Below are 16,974 nucleotides of genomic sequence, written 5' to 3'. Positions count from 1 at the left end.
GTGGGTACTAAGAATTGAACCCTGGACTGACAGGCTGTGCAAGCTAGTACCTTTTAACTGCTGAGGCATCTGTCTGGCCTGTTTTCATATATGCCAGGTTGCACATGGCCACTAGGTGGTATAAGCATCTGACATTTGATTGTGGTGGCTAAGGCTCAGGCATGCCAATCCTCTCTCTCTCTCTCTCTCTCTCTTTCTCATTCTCTCTCTCTCTCTCTTGTGCGCTCTCTCTGTTATCTTAAATAAAATGTAAAAGAAAAGGATTTCTCCAAAAAAGGACCATATAATATATGTTTTTCCCTTGTCCATATGCCCTGGGCATGGTTGTGTCATGAGCCAGAAACTTGAAGACAAAGCGGGGAGTGGTGGTGGAGAGATTACTCTGTGGTTAATGTGCTTGCCTTCAAAGCCTAAGAAACCAAGTTCAGTCCCCCAGTACCCATGTAAAGCCAGATGTACAAAGTGGTGCTTCATTCAGACTTGTTGGCAGCAGCTAGAATCCCTGGTGAGCCCTTCAAAATAAAAACAAAAACTGGGCTGAAGAGAGAGTTCAGAGGACAATGTGCTTGCTTGCAAAGCCCAAGGACAAAGATTTGATTACCAAGGGTGTGCATACAGCGAGATGCACAAGATGGTGCATCTAGATTTTGTTTGCAGTGGCTGGAGGCCCTGTTACACCTACTTGCCCTCTCGCTTGCGCCCTCTGTCCCTCCCTCTCTCTCTGTGTGTGTCTCAAATAAATAAAAATAAAATTATAAAAGATGTGCACAATGGAATTCTATTCTGTGGTAAAGAAAAATGAGATAGTAAAAACTGTAAGAATTTGGATGGAGTTGTAAATAAATCATTCAAGGAAGGTCACACAGACACAAAAAGACAAATAATTCATATGCTTTTTCATCTGTGGTTCCTAATGGGGATCAGGTGGAGATGTGTTGAAATGGAAGCAAGCACCAGGAATGTGGGCATAAAACTAGGATGAGACCAGAAGAGAGAAGAAATATGGAGAGAAGAGAAGATTGGCAGGTTGAGGGGGCAGATTATCAGAAATGGGAGGACTTGGAGGGGTAGGGGATAGAAAGGGTGGAGAAGGAACTACACCAAAGAATCAGTTCCTTAGAAAGAGTTAGCATTATATAACGTATAACCATCTATAAAGATGGAGGGGAGCCACTCTGGACAAAAGGTAGAAAAATCTTAACCTGAAAAACATGGACTTGGCCAGTGAATCCGAGGACAAGAATATGGTTGTCCCCTCCACAGAGCTGTTGGCTAGGGAGACCCATGAAGTCCACAAAACAAGGTAGACCATTGCCAAAGCACTTGATTGCCTACCAGAGCTAAAATGTAAGACCCAGCTGCTGAAGGTACCACAGGCCATGGTCACAGAACATTGGAATACCCTGCTAGGAAAAGGAAAACTGCCTTCCTCCTGGCTAGTCCTCACAGTGCTGGAAAGCCCTATGGGAGCTGCTGGAGGACAATGGTCACCAAAAGCATGACTAATCAGGAGACCCTGCAGAAGTATACCCTTGTGCAATAGTGTACATAGTGTCAGCGGGTAAGCAATGGTTCTTTGGACATTTCTCATACTCCACAATACCAGGTGAGGAGACAGTTTGTTAATCGGGGGATGATAAAGCAGATTTTTTAAAAAATTTATTTATTTATTTTTTATTTGAGAGTGACAGACACAGAGAGAAAGACAGATAGAGGGAGAGAGAGAGAATGGGCCCGCCAGGGCTTCCAGCCTCTGCAAACGAACTCCAGATGCGTGCACCCCCTTGTGCATCTGGCTAACGTGGGACCTGGGGAACCGAGCCTCGAACCGGGGTCCTTAGGCTTCACAGGCAAGCGCTTAACCGCTAAGCCGTCTCTCCAGCCCGATAAAGCAGATTTTGAAGAACAGGGCAATCCTTGAGCATTCAGGTCCCTTCAAGACTACATTCTTCCTGTTTCTCAATGCAGTCAGGTAATCCAATCTCAAAGATTGTAATCTCTCATATAATTGCAGCTGAACAGGCAGAAGTTTCAGCCTAAAGATTTCATATTTATGTGCCATATCCTTCTGCTCATAGAAGTCCATTCCTGTGTAAACCAACCCTGCTCAAGTTATTAGGACATGGGCATAACAGCAAGCCTCTCATACAAACTGTGTCTAGGTCAGTCCAGGCAAAGCTTTTTTTCACTGTTCAAGCCACACCTAACAGTCCTTAGTTCTTACTGCATTCATGTATTTCAACTCTTACCAGAATATTCCATCAAGTTGTATCTACTGCATTTCAAGGCATCTCTTATGCCAAGGTTTCAAGTCATTCCACATTCCTCTGGAAAATCAGCTACTAAAGGCCAAAGCCACACAGTCTGGCGTCTAGCAGAAGTGGTACTCTCGGTACCAACTTTACTGTTGTAGTCATGTTCACACTGCTGACTGGAATCACCCGACCAAGAGCTGCTGTGGGAGAAAAGTTTTATTTTGGCTTACAGACCCTGGGGGAAGCTCCATAATGGTAGGTGTTGCAGTCAGGTTCACATTGCAGGAAGAAATCACATGACCAAGAGCAGTTTCCAGCCTTTCAAATTTATTTAGAGACAGGAAGTGAGAGAAAGACAGAGAAAAGTGGCACATGAGGGCTTCAGCCACTACAACCAAACTCCAGATGCTTGCAGTATATTGTTAGGGGCAGGCTTATGGATATTATAGCCAGTTTCCGCTTCCCAGTGTTTGGTGCACTCTCCTGTTCCCGTGGTACATCTGATGTTGGCCAAGAGGTAATGTCCACATGCTACTCATGCTATCATTTACCCCTGTTGTTTTGGTCTGATTCAGTTGTGCCACAAACTTAGGTGTTCTGAATGCTAGGTTTCCCAGCTGAAGTCAATTGAAAACTAAAGCCTCCTGGGAAGCAGTGTATTGTTGGATGTGAGCTCATGGGTGTTAAATCCAGCTTCCCTGTGCCAGTGTTTGGCACACTCTCTTGTTCTGGCTTTCCAACTTTGTTGGCCAGGGGGGTGATTTCCATTCTCTGCTCGTGCCATCATTTTCTCCTGCCATCATGGAGATTGTCCTCAAGTCTGTAAGTTGAAATAAACACTGTTCCCCAAAAACTGCTCTTGGTCATGTGACTTCTTCCTGCAATGTGAACCTGACTGCAACCCCTGCCATTATGGAGCTTCCCCCAGGGTCTGTAAGCCAAAATAAAACTTTTCTCCCACAGCAGCTCTTGGTTGGGTGATTCCTGTCAGCAATGTAAACATGACTACAACAGTAAAGTTGGTACCGAGAGTACCACTTCTGCTAGACACCTGACTGTGTGGCTTTGGCCTTTAGTAGCTGATTTTCCAGAGGAATGTGGAATGACTTGAAACCTTGGCATAAGAGATGCCTTGAAATGCAATAGATACAACTTGATGGAATATTCTGGTAAGAGTTGAAATACATGAATGCAGTAAGAACTAAGGACTGTGAGGTGTGGCTTGAACAGTGAGAAAAAGCTTTGCCTGGACTGGCCTAGACAAAGTTTGTATGAGAGGCTTGCTGTTATGCCCATGTCCTAATAACTTGAGCAGGGTTGGTTTACACAGGAATGGACTTCTATGGGCAAAGGAATATGGCATGTAAATATGAAATCTTTAGGCTGAAACTTCTGCCTGTTCAGCTGCAATTATATGAGAGATTACAATCTTTGAGATTGGATTAGCTGACTGCATTGAGAAACAGGAAGAATGTAGTCTTTTGAAGGGACCTGAATGCTCAAGGATTGCCCTGTTCTTCAAAATCTGCTTTATCATCCCCCAATTAACAAAGTGGCACCTCACCTGGTATTGTGGAGTATGAGAAATGTAAGAGAGGGTCACTGAATTTGCAATGTGGTCTTGTTTTGGAAAAAGCCTTTTCCAGCGTGAAGCAGGCTTGCTGGATACCTGCATGGAGACCCAATGGAGCTGTGAGGGTTTCAGTGGAAACCCACTGGACATGTTTGGACTATGAGATGTTGTGCTAAGGAGAGCTGATAGCCATGGATGAAGTTTTACAGGACTGTGAGTAGCATAGCTGGAGGGGTTGAATGGAAACTCCAGTGACTTGGGATGCTGAGTAGGATTATTGGGTTTAATGATTTGTCACAGACTAGATTTCTTCAACCTGGTGCTACAGAGGTTGATGTTCACCTTGTTTAAATCTTGTGTTGGCGGAATTATTTTTTGTTATGCTCAGTGCCATCCTTTGCAGTTTGAGTCCTTATTCTGTGACATTATGTTTTTGAAGGGGTTTTGCAATTATAGCTCTGTTAAAAGATCTTGGACTATGGGCATGCTTGAACATCATTGGAATTGACAAAATTGTGGGGACTTTTAAAGTTGGACTGAATGCATTGTATTTTATATCATGTATAGTTATCAGTTTATGGGGGCTATGGGCAGAATGTGATGGTTGGACTCAGGTGTCCCCCATAAACTTACATATTCTGAATGCTAGGTTCCCTGCTGAGATTTGGAAATTAATGCCTCCTGGAAGCACTGTGTTGTTTGGGGAGGACTTATGGGTACAATAGCCTTAGGTAATTTCTGGCAGCAATATAAACCTGACTGCAACAAGCATATTGTTTCAAACTATCACACCTTATGAGCCAACCCTATAATGGTGGAATCTAGGCATACTGGTATCACAAGTGATATTTTGGATGTATTCTTGCATCTGTTTGGAAGGATTTTGTTTAAAACTTTTGCTTCTATGTTTAAGAGAATGGCCAGAAAATGTTACTGCTTGTTATAGACATGTTTAAATTATTAGCAAAGTCTCTGTTTTAGACATTGGCTGGTTAGATATACCTATACCAAGTCTTGCCTTGAAGGCAGAGATCATCAATTCAGCTAGACAATGTAAATAATCAGATCTAGGATTCCTTGTATCCTTCATTTTGTTGGAATTACACACATGGACAACCACAATAAGTATTGTAAAATGTTTCATACATTTACTTTTTATTTTTAAGGAGAAAGAGAGATAGATATATAGATCATGTATGGCAGGACCTTTATGAATTCAAGATGAATGTGACACTCTCCTTATGTCTTTATGTAGGTCCTGGGAAACTAAACATTGGTCACTGGGCTTTGCAGGCAATGCATTAATCACTGAGTAATTTTGCCAACCCCACAGCCATCATTTTTACATGGGAAATGGGGATCCAAAGTCACTCTCTCATGTTTGTATGGTGTTCACATTAATCAATTAACCATCTCCCCAGTCCTTTAAATAATTTTTGATAGTCATATATCAGATATTAGTCTTATGTTCATTAAATATTATATCAATTACATACATTAAAATTTGAATAACAGCTGGGCATAGTAATACATGCTTTTAATTCCACATTCAGAAAGCAGAGTTAGATGGATCAATGTGAATTGGGAGCTGGCCTTAGTGTACATAATGAGTTCTAGGTAAGCATGAATTGAAAAGAAACATGAGGCTGAAGGAGAAACTTTGCATTCAAATATCCAAATTTTGATCCTAGACCCCATAAACCCATGACTATTTTATGATTACATAGGCATTCACTATGATTTAAAACTCTCCACAGTCTTTAGCAAATATAAAACTGCTAAAAATCCCAACATCTCAACTGAGATACCATAACGTCTATTAATTTTGAGCTTTGTTAACTTACACTACAGTTACTATTTCCAACACATAGTAAACAATACATTACAAAAACAAGATACAGCAAGGAAATGGTGAAGCAATAGAATTGGAAAAAGAAACAGGACAAACATCAACCCTTACAGCTTTACCTAAGGAATCTGAGGGGGGAAGAAAAACACCTGTTCTCAAAATCTAACCCCTCCACCCCTGAAAGCTAGCTTTATGGGGAAGTTAAACAATGCCAGCATGAGCAGCATTCCTTACAAGCAATTCCCAGAAAATCTAAGCAGCTACACTGAAACATTTTTCATCTTCACAGCTCTATTTTTTGACATGATAGGGTTTCCACACAGGAACTTAAAGACATCCCTTCATTGCAAAGTGGCAATGTGAAGGCTTTGTGTTCTTCCTGACTTCTCTTTCTTTCCTGCATTAGTTCTACTTCCATAGCAATATAAATTGAGTCACCCAAACAGAACAGTAATATCCTTTAACATTGTCATTACAGACCTCTTCTATTTTCAGACTGATCAGGACTACTCATCCTGTTTTAATACATATCAGTATTCTGATCCTCAGAATTGAAATCTCTGAAAGAGTTGCAGTTCAAACAAATGTTTCTATGTCTTGAAATTCAAAACTTCTAGAAATTTCCTCTGCAAGACAACAGATGACTGGTTTTATATTCAACATTCTTCAAGTTCCCAGGAACTGGTCAGAACACAGCAAGTAATCATCACAAAACACTATTGTCAAAATTTCTTATACCCATACTTCGTTCTGATTTTAGTTTTCCAAACATCACAATTGGCCATTGAGATTTGTGTACATCACTGCATGGCTCTTCAAGTGCAAGTTCCTAAATCAATCCATATACTTCCCACATCCAAGTTAAAAAAAGAAAATTGATATATTTTCAGAAATTCACTAGAGTATGACTTAAAGAACAAAATGCATGCTTTTCAGATTCATGAATATTATCTGCAAGTTCTCAACATTCATTATATTCATATGATTTCTAAGTTACATGAACTCCCTCATACATACTAGTGTAAGATGAACAGATAAAAGCCTTTACACATTTCTTACATTTACATAGTTTTTCCATCTGTGTGAGTTCTCTGATGTACATTGATCTCTGACTGGGAGATGAATGTATTTCAACAGTTACATCTATATTCTGTTTTCTCTCCTATGTAAATCCTCAAATACAATATTTGGTTTGACTTCTACAAGAAACCTTTTTAAATTTATTATATTAAATTTATTTCTCACCTGTGTGTGTTCTCTGATAATTCTTGACTTGTGACTTCAGTAAAAAGATTTTCTCACTTTTAGTGTATTCATTTGGATTTTCACCTGTCTAAAGATGCACACTGAGTTGTGACTTCAGGCAGAAAGTTTTCTCACATCTTTTACATTAATACTCACTAGGAGTTGAATGTGTTTCCAGATTCATTCTATTTATATGGTTTTCCAGTGTGAGTTCTGTGATACATAGTATGCTGTGATTTGAAGATGAAAACTTTACCACACTACTATATTCATATGGATTCTCACCTGGGTGTTCTGTAATGTTTAATAGCATTTTATTTAGCAATAAATTCATCATATAGCTTCTCACCTTTATGAATTATCTGATGGTTACAAAGATCTGACTTGGCAAGAAAAGCTCTACCATATTAAGTACACTCATATGTCTTGAAACCTGTGAGTTCTCTAGTGCAGAGTGAGATTTGTCTTGAGGATGAAACTATTACCACACTTAAAACGGTCACGTGAATTATTTCATGGTTCCTAAGGTCTTACTTTACAAACAAAACTCTCCCTCATTCATTACATTGATAAGGGTTTTCACCTATATGAGTTCTCTGATGAATTGTTAGCCATGACTTGGAGATGAAAGCTTTTGCACATTCAGTATTCAAATGGCTTCTAACCTGTGTGAGTTCTCTGCTGTTCTGTGAGATGTGACTTGGAGATGAAGGCTTTCCCACATTCAGATCATTCACATGGCTTTTCACCTGTGAGTTCTCTGATGCCCAATAAGATGTGACTTCCTGATGAAAGCTTTCCCACAGTCAGTACATTCATATGGCTTCTCACCTGTGTGAGTTCTCTGATGCCCATTAAGACGTGACTTGCTGATGAAAGCTTTCCCACAGTCAGTACATTCATATGGCTTCTCACCTGTGTGAGTTCTCTGATGCACATTAAGATGTGACTTGCAGATGAAAGCTTTCCCACATTCAGTACATTTATATGGCCTCTCACCTGTGTGAATTCTCTGATGATTTGTAAGATCTGTCTTGTGGATGAAGCTTTTTTCACATTGAATACATTTATATCGTCTCTCACCTTTGTGAGTCCTCTGATGATTAGTGAGCTGTGACTTGGAGATGAAGGCTTTCCCACATTCAGGACATTCATAAGGTTTCTCACCTGTGTGCGTTCTCTGATGCGTAATAAGATGTGACTTCCTGATGAAAGCTTTCCCACAGTCAGTACATTCATATGGCTTCTCACCTGTGTGAGTTCTCTGATGCCCATTTAGACGTGACTTGCAGATGAAAGCTTTCCCACATTCAGTACATTTATATGGCTTCTCACCTGTGTGAATTCTCTGATGATTTGTAAGATCTGCCTTGTGGATGAAGCTTTTTTCACATTGAATACATTTATATGGTCTCTCACCTTTGTGAGTCCTCTGATGATTAGTGAGCTGTGACTTGGTGATGAAGGCTCTCCCACATTCAGGACATTCATATGGTTTCTCACCTGTGTGCGTTCTCTGATGCGTAATAAGATGTGACTTCCTGATGAAAGCTTTCCCACAGTCAGTACATTCATATGGCTTCTCACCTGTGTGCGTTCTCTGATGCGTGATAAGCTCTGATGTGCTGATGAAAGCTTTCCCACAGTCAGTACATTCATATGGCTTCTCACCTGTGTGAATTTTCTGATGCCTATTAAGATGTGACTTGTAGATGAAAGCTTTCCCACATTCAGTACATACATATGGCTTCTCACCTGTGTGACTTCTCTGATGATTTGTGAGATCTGCTTTGTTGATGAAGCTGTTTAAACATTGAATACATTCATATGGTCTCTCACCTTTGGGAGTCCTGTGATAATTAGTGAGGTATGAATTGGAGATGAAGGCTTTCCCACATTCAGGACATTCAAATGGTTTCTCACCTGTGTTCATCCTCTGATGCCTTTTAAGATATGACTTGGAAATGAAGGCTTTCTCACAGTCAGTACATTCATATGGCTTCTCACCTGTGTGAGTTCTCTGATGCACATTAAGATGTGACTTGCAGATGAAAGCTTTCCCACATTCAGTACATTTATATGGCCTCTCACCTGTGTGAATTCTCTGATGATTTGTAAGATCTGTCTTGTGGATGAAGCTTTTTCCACATGGAATACATTTATATGGTCTCTCACCTTTGTGAGTCCTCTGATGATTAATGAACTGTGAACTGGAGATGAAGGCTTTCCCACATTCAGGACATTCATAGGGCTTTTCACCTGTATGAATTCTCCAATGAATCGTTAGGTATGATTTGCAGCTGTAAGCTTTCTGACACTCAGTACACTCATAGGGCTTTTCACCTGTGTGAATTCTCTGATGACTCATGAGACGTGACTTGGAGATGAACTCTTTCCCACATTCAATACATTCATATGGCTTCTCCCCTGTGTGAGTTCTCTGATGACTCATGAGATTTGACTTGGAGATGAAAGCTTTCCCACATTCAATACATTCATATGGCTTCTCACCTGTGTGAGTTCTCTGATGCATAGTAAGAACTGACTTATAGATGAAGCCTTTTCCGCATTCAGTGCATTTATATGGTTTCTCACCTGAGTGAGTTCTATGATGATTAGTTAACTGTGACTTGTGGATGAAGCCTTTTCTGAATTCAGTACATTCATATGATTTCTCTTCTGTGTGAGTTATCTGATGATTAGTAAGTTGTGACATGGAGATGAAAGTTTTCCCACATTCAATGCATTCATAAGGGATCTCATATGTCTGATTTCTCTGATGCTTATTAGGATCTGAGTTTGTAATGCAGGCTTTTCCACATGCAGGACATTCATATGGCTTATTAAGATGTGACTTGGACAGGAAAGCTTTCCCACGTTTGCTACATTCATATGGCTTATAACCTGTATGAGATTGATAATGCACAGTGAGTTGTGAGTGGGTGAGTTAAGCTTTTCCACACACATTACAGTCATAAGGTTTCTTACCTGCTTGAGTTCCCTGATGATTAGTGACGTGTGACTTAGAGATAAAGGTTGTCCTACATTCATACAGCCTGTCACCTGTGTTTGTTCCTTGATAACAAGTCTGATGTAACTTCTGGTAAACAGTATTCTGGCATTGTTTAAAATCATCAGTCTCTATCCAGTGCATTTTCTGTTGAGTTTTTAATTCTAAGAAATAAAAAGAAACTTAATGTATTCAAAATACTAAAGAAAAATTTGACACACAAGGCTTCCTATTATTTGGGAAAGTATTACAATTTACAAAAAGATGCCACACAATAATTATATTAATACAGCTTTTCATTTGACTTATTTTATATTCCCTATGGAGAGTTTCTTGACATGGGGCATGTCTTATACAACAAAATGCAAGCTCAGCAAATTCTTTCCTATTTAGCAGAATTTATTAGAGAATTCTAAGCAAGATGACTTCTTTGTTGTTTGGTTTTCTTGCTTCCTCAATAAGATGTGGTCCAATTTTTTTTTGAAGACAGCAATTCTCTTGGATAAAGTTTCTTTAACAATTTAATTTTCAGAGAAATAACCTATTAGGTATGAAGAAAAGTTTTTCTTATTTTCCACTGGTGGTTATTTGCCTAAGTGTTTACACATCATGTTAGCATATGTTGACTGGATGTTTTTCTCTATAGAAATTTGGTTTACTTACAAAGACTAGGGCCAAATTCTACTACAATAACATAAGGTATGATTTTTTGGTTGTAGTCTCTCTACTACCACCTTTCTCCATGGTACATATTCATGATTTTTATTATTATTTTTATATGTTTACATGTGAATATCTGTTTGTGAATTTGGAAATATGTGAACAAATGCTTGCTTTCTGATAATAAGTTAAGCTTGGTTGCCAGTCATTGCCTTTAACTTTGTTTAAAAATGCCTTCTGTTGTAAAATACTGCATAGGCAATAATTATGCCCTATGAGATTTGAGGGATTCTCAGTATTCTGGTTGATTCTGGGAATCTGAACTCATGATTATGCAAAAAGGATATTAACACACTTAGTGAGCTCCCCAGTGGACATGATTGTTTTATTTTTTAATACAAATACCTAATTATAATAGTAGATGAACATGTTTTTCAATCATTATTGTTCTGAATGAAGGAGAAAACAAGAAGGAAGATGATGAAACAGAAAAACCTCTGTATGAGAAAGAAGAAAAACAAACCACATTAGGATATAAAAGGAAAATAGCAATGAAAATAAAGAGTAAAATATGAATATGAAAAGTGTCACAATATGAGTAAAATGAAAACAAAGATGTTAATGCCAAAAAACAGCTGAAAAATAAGGAGAAAAGAGCAAATTGGAGTAAAGCTATATTCTTTCTACAAGTGGTTGTTGACAGAAGTCATGGTGGTTTAATCTGTAGACTGATATAGTCATTATGTGCTCACTGTTGATGTTGGTGGTATATATGCATTGATGGATGGAACCACAAGTAATATCAATGGCAGGTCTGCAGGCAAATAAAATTTTATTGTCATATAAAAAGCCACTAGAAAACCTTGAGATTGACATAACAGGAGGAGTGCTAAATTTATTCCACATACAGGCAAAACAACAAGGTGTCTCCATTGTCAATCAGACAGTAAAAAACAAGAAACAAGGATTCTTATTTGGGGATTTAAGTGCCCAAGCAAGAATCAAGTACATGTGGTAAGAGGAAGGATCCACCAAAATAATTGGCCCGGTTTTATAATTTTCAGAGTCATTTTACAACTAAACATGTGACATTATAATGAATGTCTAAAGGCCAAACAAGATAATCAATATAGGCTTAACATTCCCTATACTGTGAACATCAATAAACAATATGGTTGACCAAACTCCAAAATTTCCCTCCTTGGAGTCTCTAATGCAAAACTTGATCAGCAATTCTCCATTTGATCCTGTCAGATCATGTATTTTTTCTTCTATCCATCTCCCAAACATAAATATTTAATGTGTAAAGACTCCCTGGATTACGAATGTTTTTAGGTTTCAAAAATTTCAAATGATTAATTCTAGCATTTATCTAGTGAGAGTCTTCAGTTACAGAGTGAGTGATAGCCATACTGATCTGAATATCTAGACTTAACAACTGCAAGAAACACATATTTCTAATAACACTAGAGATACCACTCTTGACACAAGAGCTCTTTGTACTGTCTGTTCTGATGTTGTACCTGTGGCTTTAAATTTTATTTTCATCTAGAACATGACAATGGACTATTTCTTACTTTTATTTGTATTGTCATTTAAATTTTCCTTCTTCAAGGTCCCAAATGTTTATTTATAAATCCTTGACACTGTTCCTATATTTCAGAAATCTAATGTATTTTTGTCACCTACATTCTAATGCCCATTGCACAGACACATTCTAATTTCTTATCGTGGGATCTCTGATGCTATCTTTTCTCAGTTTCTTCTAAATTTCATAGGCAATAGTAAATATAATTAGGTTAAACACTTTCTTTGTGTCAACACTGTAAGCAAAACCACCATTACAGAATTGTATACTTGTATAAATATTTTTCTTCCTTAAGGTGTTTCTTCTAAGGATTTTGTCACAGCAGTGAAAGTGACTAATGGCATTATAGAGAAACATACAGAAAATGGCCAGTTAACAACATAGTATAACATCTAACATACATTTTCCCAGACCACCTAAACAGGGAATTAAATTTTGGAATGCAAAAGAAAGCATTCTTCAATATCACACAAAGAATAGAATTTCAAAGTAATACCACTTATCATGACAATTCCTTATAAGTTCTCATCTCACTGAAGTATATTACACATTATGCATTTACTTGCCTGGAAGCCCCTGAATTGATCCTTCTAATACACTCCATGGTGCAAATCCATGCTCCAACTTGAAGATCAAATACGGTTTGGTCATACAGTTCCCTGTCATTGGAAAATAATGTACAAATTGTGTCAATATGTTATATCAGGTGGACTTTTGTAAGAGAAAATCTGCATTTCTACAACTGATCTCTACTAGATGAACTGCAAAGTTGGGTTAGAGACAGTTTATACTCCTGGTGTTTGTTCACTAACTGGAATATTTGCCTAAAGTGACATTGAAAATATTTTCCTCAAGTGACTTTGAACAGCACATATAATACAATGATTTCTTTTTTAGAATATAGACTCAATCTAGCCAAGGTTGGCCAAGAACAGATACTATAGCCTGAGACTGGCCTCATACTTGTGAAAGTCTTTCTACCACAGCTTCACATATTTTGGAACAAAAATTGTAAACAATGATTAAAAATATATGTATATTAAATGAATAGAGAATAATGGAAAGGGAACATAAGGAAACTAGAAAGACAAATGACATTAGTGATAAGTGGAAATAAGAGAAAGTGGTCATAAAAAGAAAGAGACGAATATTGTGGGAACAGAGTTCAATTAAATATTTTAAAAAATTAAGTAAAATGGGGGATGCAGAGATGCCTTAGCACTTAAAGCGCTTGTGTGCAAAGTCAAAAGAATAAGGTTTGATTCCCCAGTACCCACACAAGCCACATGACCAAGGTAGTGCATGCATCTGGAGTTTGTTTGCAGTGGCTGAAAGCCCTGGCACACTGATTCTGTCTATCTGCCTTATCTACTCTCTCTCTCTCTCAAATAAATAAAGATTTTTTAAAAAGTAAAACAGAAAAGAGGACTCACAAGTAAATTGTTAAAACTAGGCCAAAAATTGCACTACTTAAAAATACCTTAGTCAAATGAGGAAATCACAAGGAATATTAGGAAAGGGCTTGGGATTTATAAGAATTGCCCTTAAGCAAGTGAATGTATATAATAACAACGTTCTAGAGGAAAACAATGAAACACAAATAATTTGAAGAGTGCCATTTAGTAAAACACATGAATATCCTTACACACAAATGCACACACATGCGCGTGCACACACACACACACACAGAAGAGAAAGAAAAATTTCCACAAATCAACACAGGATTATAATGTAACAAGTAAAAGTTACATATAACAGAGGGCCTCAATGTACTTATCCATCACTCTTCAAGTATTAGTGATGAAAAACAGTTTAGTACTAGAACACTTTTCCAGGATGTATGAACCACTAAGATCAATTCAAAGCATAAAGAAACAAAAGGTAAACTTTAGCCTAAGATATTATCAGTGCAATAAATCTAGTCCATACAAATCACAAGGGAGACTAGAAAAATGCCCTTGTCTGGAGGTCAAATGTATACATATAGAAAGAAAAAAAAAAAGACTCTTAAGGAGAAATGGATACAGGTGTGGTGGCTTACTCCTTCACCACAAACAATTGGGTACTTGAAGTAGGAAAATCACTAAGATTTTGAGGACAAACTTGGTGACAGACTGCACTCCAAGATAACCTAGGGTAGAGTGAGATCCAGTCTCCAAATCAAAAGAAAACATTAACAATGGTGGCATGAAGATAATTCTAGGGTAGTATATGAAGTAATAAATCTCCTTCCTCTGGTTATGAACTGTCATCAACTTAAATCAAAGCAGCTCTACTGACCTCCAAGAGATTTTCAGTATCAATGAAAAAAAATGCTGCAACACTCAACAACCAGAAATAAATGCTATAAATTTCTCACTTGATATTCCAATTGGTAATGTGTAAATGAGCAATAAAATCAGATTATGGTTTTGATTTTTTTGGCAGTAAAACTGTGTATCATAGAAGCATTTGCTTTCTAAGTAACCCAATAAGCTCACTCAGAAGGGGGAATTTGTAATATTTTCCTAGGGCTTTCACATCTCTTTATAACTGGAGTAAATGGGTGTGATTTCAGTCCCCCCACAAATTCATGGGATATAAATGAAATATGACAAACACAAACAAAAAGCCTGCATGTTCTTTTACACTTATACTTACAAGTCCAAGTTTACATAATGGAGATAGAAAACATAACAAGTAATTACAACATGGAAAATGAGTAGAAGAAAAGGGATAGAAGGAACATAGATAGAATTAACTGGGTACATTTGGAAGAAATAACTTCTTATGTTGTGTAGCACAGAATTAAGTTAGTATTCTTCAAGCAACACTTAATTAGTATTTCAAAATAGCTACTAGAATATTTTCGTGTTACCCACACAAGTAATGCCTGATCTGACAGAATCTTGTCATTATAAATATGTGTACTGTAAATTCACTTTATTTGATATAATATGTTCCATTAAGTATGTCAGTTTAAGAGTAACATATCAAAACAGTACTAAATGTTAGTAATAGTGACTATACATATCAATCAAAAAGAAAGGAATTGCTACTCAGAAGCTCACAGGAATTTAGCTCACCCAAGAACATCAGGCTGCTGTAGTTCTCCAGCATCACATCTCTGTAGAGGTTTTGCTGAACAACATCCAGGTGCTGCCACTCTTGCCAGGTGAAGTCCACAGCGACGTCTTCAAATGACACCAATTGCTATAATGAGATATTTCTCTTCAACCCAAGACTGGAAAATAGGGACTAGTAACCTGGACATCAACTTCTATGTGTCTCTTGGTAGGGAATTATTCACTACACACAAATTTTATATGCTATATCGTGGAAGAAAGGACTCAAGACTAATATCATTCCAATATATTGTTATAATGATTCAAGAAAATAAGGATTTTGTTGCTGTTGTTTGTTTGCTTTGTTTTGTTGGATTTAGGGTTTCAATGTAGCTCAGGCTGACCTGGAATTCACTATGTAATCTCAAGGTTGCCTCAAACTCACAGCAATCCTCCTTCCTCTGCCTCCCAAGTACTGGGATTAAAGGCTTGTGCCACCATGCCTGGTGTAAGATTATTGTTTTTTTTTTTTTTTTTAATGAAAATACAATGGAATGGAAAGGCATATATTAAGGCTTGTATCACAACATTGTGGTACACTGCCTGCCCAGAAGATACAAGGCCAAGGGTTCAATTCTAACACTAATCATGGAATAGAAGCTCTTAATAAAGTTGTGGGTTTTACTCCATATACAGTCTGATCATCAATGTTGAGGTCATAATAAATATGGCAAAACTGAAAGGATTCTCTCCAAATAACCAAATATTAACTCAAAATCAAATATATTATAAACAATAAATTAAAGGTGTTTTGCCACCAGTCTACCATGTTGCATCAGTCAACTTCACTGCAGTTCATGTTGGGAATCCATACAAGCACACTGCACTGTGCATGCCACTATGCCATGCAACTCCAATCCAGTGAACACACATAATCCGAAACATCTTGGCTCAAATATATGTTACAAATACTTGTAATAAAGTAGGACATTTTCTCTTCTCTTGGACCCTAAGGGTACTTTAGATATAGATATTGTTGTACCCAGAAGCAATGCACTGTTATTAGAAAAATTCAGGGCCAGGGCAGGTTGTCTTCTACTGACTGGTAGCCATAAATAGACAACAGTTACCAGGTCATTGTGTCTGCTCCCTTGCAATGGTGTGAACTGAAAATAAAGGAGGAAAAGGAGAAACCTGCCAGCACTCAAAAACGTGGAGGAAGGGCACATGGGCCAATATCACCCAGTCACTCTGGGAGAGCATCACCTTTCCTGGCCCATCTCAGAGAGACCTTGTTCAGGTGACAGCTGTGGGTCCCTGGATCCTCCAGGCAACCATAGAGAGCAGGGTCTTGAGATCAGCCAAGCGCTTGCAGAAAGAACACTTTCAGTAGACCCTGGTGAACAGCTCAGTTTATTGTTAGGGAAATGGGTTTATAAGCTGTTGAGAGCAAAGGCTGCTGGCTGTTAAGGAGTTTCCTAGGCAAATTGCCAATATTCACAGACCTATGAGCAAAGCCTAAGTTCGGGTATGCTGGGCTTGGAGAAAGGATGGTCTCCTATAGCCCGGGGTTCCTTAGCCATGCCTGGTAGCTCAGGCCCATCTCCTGAAGGCTCTAGTCTGTGCCTGGCAATATCCAACAGGCACCAAGTTTGTGCTGTAGCCACCTTCTCAATTCTTGGATCAAGCATCAGACTAAAAGATTGTGGCAAGAAGGGGTTGATTTTAGCCTAATGTACTAAAGGGAAGC

The 16,974-nt window shown here is 38.2% G+C and overlaps 1 protein-coding gene across 1 annotated transcript; it reads right to left on the bottom strand.

The window, feature by feature from the left end:
- Positions 1-7,667: 7,667 nt before the first annotated feature.
- On the bottom strand, positions 7,668-15,368 carry LOC101600920 (zinc finger protein 345-like). The gene is made up of 4 exons (XM_045141312.1): positions 15,246-15,368; positions 12,747-12,839; positions 9,911-10,096; positions 7,668-9,826 (listed from the first exon to the last, which is right to left on the bottom strand). The coding sequence occupies exons 1-4, from the start codon at positions 15,277-15,279 to the stop codon at positions 7,668-7,670; spliced, it is 2,472 nt and encodes an 823-aa protein (XP_044997247.1). The 5' UTR covers positions 15,280-15,368.
- Positions 15,369-16,974: the final 1,606 nt, after the last annotated feature.

This window comes from Jaculus jaculus, unplaced genomic scaffold (assembly GCF_020740685.1).
Source record: "Jaculus jaculus isolate mJacJac1 unplaced genomic scaffold, mJacJac1.mat.Y.cur mat_scaffold_36_1_2353498_arrow_ctg1, whole genome shotgun sequence".
NCBI classification, from domain to species: Eukaryota; Metazoa; Chordata; class Mammalia; order Rodentia; family Dipodidae; genus Jaculus; species Jaculus jaculus.
The sequence above is the reverse complement of the archived record's forward strand: the minus strand, read 5'-3'. Positions and strand labels throughout refer to the sequence as shown.

Excerpts from the sequence above, each read along its gene's own strand:
- LOC101600920 (XM_045141312.1), bottom strand. The coding sequence starts at position 15,279 with ATGCTGGAGAACTACAGCAGCCTGATGTTCTTGG. Across the intron at positions 10,097-12,746 it reads ATCAATTCAGGGGCTTCCAG|AATTAAAAACTCAACAGAAA; the intron begins GCAAGTAAATGC and ends TTTATTTCTTAG. Across the intron at positions 9,827-9,910 it reads TCATCAGGGAACTCAAGCAG|GTTATAAGCCATATGAATGT; the intron begins GTAAGAAACCTT and ends AATCTCATACAG.